Here is a 3,419-nt window from a genome sequence, read left to right on the forward strand (position 1 = left end):
AGGAGGCGGGCACAGGAAGGAGGCGGGCACAGGAAGGAGGCGGGCACAGGAAGGAGGCGGGCACAGGAAGGAGGCGGGCACAGGAAGGAGGCGGGTAGGGAGCGAGTCTGCAGGACTCAGTGAGCTGGGGCAGCCGTGGTTCTGACCTCTCCAGCTGGAAGTTGACCACTCCTCGCTGGAGGAAGCCCACCGCCATGCAGGTGTCCTTGGTGACAGCCTGGTCAAACGCCTGGGGACAGAAACACCCAAGGGACAGCACAGTTCAGGCCCAGTCAGCTGAGGCCTTGAGGCTCATTGAAGCCCACTGGTGGCCCCAGCCGCCCAGGCGCTATTTTTTTTTTTTTTTTTTTGTCAGTGGTGGGGCCTGAACTCTGGGCCTGGGCGCTGTCCCTCAGCTCTTCAGCTCAAGGCTAGTGCTCTACCACTTGGGCCACAGTGCCACTTCTACTTTTCTGATGGTTAGTTGGAGATATGAGTCTCACAGACTTTCCTGCCTGGGCTGGCTTTGAACTATGATCCTCAGGATTATAGGTGTGAGCCACCGGGGCCGGGCCTGCCCAGGTGCTTTGTGCCAGTTTATGGTTGTTCCTTCCTTGTGGCCAGAAGCCAATCTGTACACCATGGAGAAGAAGAGCAACACTAGACAGAAACTCTTCGGCATGTCACTAGCTACCTCTGTGGAACAGACCGTGAAGGCCTCTGTCTTCTAAAATCCGTTTTTGTTTTTTTTTTGGTAGTCCACACAAAATGGCACACCAGATATTTATTACACCAGAACAGAACACAGAAGCCCCAGTGGGACTGGCTTCTCTGATTGGAAGCACAGTTCTTCCCCAAGGGGACTCCAGTGCGGTGGCTCCCAGTGTGGGAGGGGGGAGGGGAGGGGGCTGGGTGCAGGCGGGGTGCAGGCTTGCAGTGCAGTCACCCAGGGCAGGCTCTGCTCCGGTGTGCTGTCCCACCACACCCAGCAGCCACGTCCAACGTGCCGGCTTTCACTTCACCACGCAGGGGAGCTAGGGGGGCCCTCCCCAGCCCACCCGCTCCGTGATTACTCTTACTAATTGTAGCTTCTCCTTCTACTTTCTAGAACTTCCAAACTGCTGGCTAAATATGTCTGTGCTCCTGTGAATACTAACGTTGCCGATTTAGGCAGCACCGCCCCCTGCCCCCTCCCCCGTCTTCCTCTTACAGTAGAGAATGAAACTGGGCCCTGCCCGAGTCCCAGGACTTACCGAGCGCGTGCGCAGGCTCTCCTAACCTCTCACTCACCATTTAATGGCCTAGCCATAGACGGTTACATTTCCTGGATAATATGTTAAAGGGGAAGTTGTTTTCTGAGATGACTGCAGGTGCAAGTTCAAATGTAAGCAATAACACAGGCCTATATGGAAAATGAACTTACTACTTGTGGGTGGGGATGGAATGGAAAAACTAGGAGTCTGTGAGGAACGGGGTGACATTGTTCCAAAGGAAATGTACTCATGATCGGACTTATATAACTGCAACCCTCTGTACATCACCTTTATAACAACCAGTACAATATTTTAAAAGAAATAATACAGGAGCTGGGAAGGTGGCTCAGTGGTAGAGCGCTTGCCTTGCATGCATGAGGCCCTGGGTTCAATTCCTCAGCACCACAAAAGCAGAAAAGGCCGGAAGTGGCGCTGTGGCTCAAGTGGTAGAGCGCTGGCCTTGAGCTGAAGAGCTGAGGGACAGCGCCCAGGCCCAGAGTTCAGGCCCCACAACTGACAAAAAGAAAAAGAAAAAAGAAAGAAAGAAAGAATACAGAAGGCCCCATGCCCAGCATGTGCTTCTGGCGAGCTGTTGCAGGGACTCCACCCCAGTGCTCTGTGCTGATTCCTGTCCCTGTCAGGCAACCGTCCCTGCTGAGTGCGTGGCCCTGGAAGGTGAAGGATGCTGCAGGCTTTGAGCCACACACCCAGCAGCATGAAGTATGAACAAGAAGTATTGAGAAAGGCAGAGAGGGTAGTGTGTGTGTGTGTGTGAGAGAGAGAGAGAAAGAGAGGAGAAAGTGTGTATGTGTATGTGTGTGTGTGTGTGAAAGAGAGAGAGAGAGAGAGAGAGCACATCTGTGTCTCCTTCAATGCCAGGTCCTGTTTTAGGAGGCAGGAAGCAAGCAAGCAAACAGGGAGTTGAAACCCTGTTTCTCTCCATTACCACCCTTGGTCACATTCTTTCACCTGGGAACAGGTAGGCCCCCATTCTGATCCTGTCTCCAGACTGTTTTCAGGTATATTCCACCCAAGCATGCACCAGCACTGTCCCTGGCCTGCCCCTGGCCTGCCCCTGGCCTGCCCCAGGGACTGTGGTGTCTGGCCTAGTTGGAGGCAGAAAGGGCACAAGGGGCTTTTGTCAGGGCGGGGCCAGGGGCTCCTGCCTGCGTCCAGCTTCTCAGGGGAAACCCCAGGAAGTATCAGGAAGGAAAGGGAGGCCCTTTGTAGGTGACTTCAGCACAAGGACCTTTTCCCCAAGGAGAACGGGACTCAGGGTCTCCTGACACTCAGGGCCTCCCCCAGGGTGAGGTCTAGGTCCCCGCCCCAGGGTCCCCTGGGGTGAGGTCTCAGTCTGTGGCCCCGGGGTGAGGTCTCAGGTCACCCGCCCGGGGTGAGGTCTCAGGTCACCCACCCGGGGTGAGGTCTCAGGTCACCCACCCGGGGTGAGGTCTCAGGTCACCCGCCCGGGGTGAGGTCTCAGGTCACCTATCCCGGGGTGAGGTCTCAGGTCACCTGCTCGGGGTGAGGTCTCAGGTCACCCGCCCGGGGTGAGGTCTCAGGTCACCTATCCCGGGGTGAGGTCTCAGGTCACCTATCCCGGGGTGAGGTCTCAGGTCACCCGCCCGGGGTGAGGTCTCAGGTCACCCGCCCGGGGTGAGGTCTCAGGTCTCCCGCCCGGGGTGAGGTCTCGGTCTCCCGCCCGCGGGGCTCACCTGCAGCGCGGCCTGCGGGTCGCCGGCCAGCAGGTGGACGCAGCCCATGTTGAAGCACATCCGGGCGGAAGGCTCCCGCACGCTGGAGAAGAGGCGCAGAGCGCAGTCCCAGTCCCCGCGGGCCACGGCCTGCACGCCGCGGTGCCAGTCCCGCACCTGGTCCGCGAGCGAGCGCATGGTGGCCGGGACACCGGCAGGGCCGCGACCCAAGGCCGCGCCCGGAGCCCCGAGGCTCGGCCGAGGCTCCAGCCCGGGCTGCGGGCCTGGCCCCGCCCCGCGGACGGCCCCGCCCCTCCCGCCCCAGGACACGACCCCGTCTCACCTGCTCGACCACGCCCCCGCCTGGCCCCGCCCACAAGCCCACCTATTCCGCATTCGACCAAGCCCCGCCTTCCGAAATGCAGGGCCACGCCCACCAGCCACGCCCTCTCCGCCTCCCGCGCCCGCTGGGGCCCGCCCCTCCCCACCCAGC

General features: G+C 59.5%; 1 protein-coding gene across 4 annotated transcripts in view; it reads right to left on the reverse strand.

The window, feature by feature from the left end:
- The window catches only part of Noxa1 (NADPH oxidase activator 1), a 12,278-nt gene extending 9,124 nt beyond the window's left edge, over positions 1 to 3,154 (reverse strand). For all 4 annotated transcript variants that reach the window (XM_013029401.1, XM_013029399.1, XM_013029400.1 and 1 more), the window contains exons 1-2: positions 2,948 to 3,154; positions 147 to 229 (exon numbers count right to left, since the gene is read on the reverse strand). In XM_013029401.1, the coding sequence (XP_012884855.1) occupies positions 147 to 229; positions 2,948 to 3,124 (260 nt within the window). In that variant the 5' untranslated portion in view covers positions 3,125 to 3,154. The remainder of the gene's footprint in view (positions 1 to 146; positions 230 to 2,947) is intronic.
- Positions 3,155 to 3,419: the final 265 nt, after the last annotated feature.

Source organism: Dipodomys ordii, unplaced genomic scaffold (assembly GCF_000151885.1).
Source record: "Dipodomys ordii isolate 6190 unplaced genomic scaffold, Dord_2.0 Scaffold118, whole genome shotgun sequence".
Classification (NCBI taxonomy): domain Eukaryota; kingdom Metazoa; phylum Chordata; class Mammalia; order Rodentia; family Heteromyidae; genus Dipodomys; species Dipodomys ordii.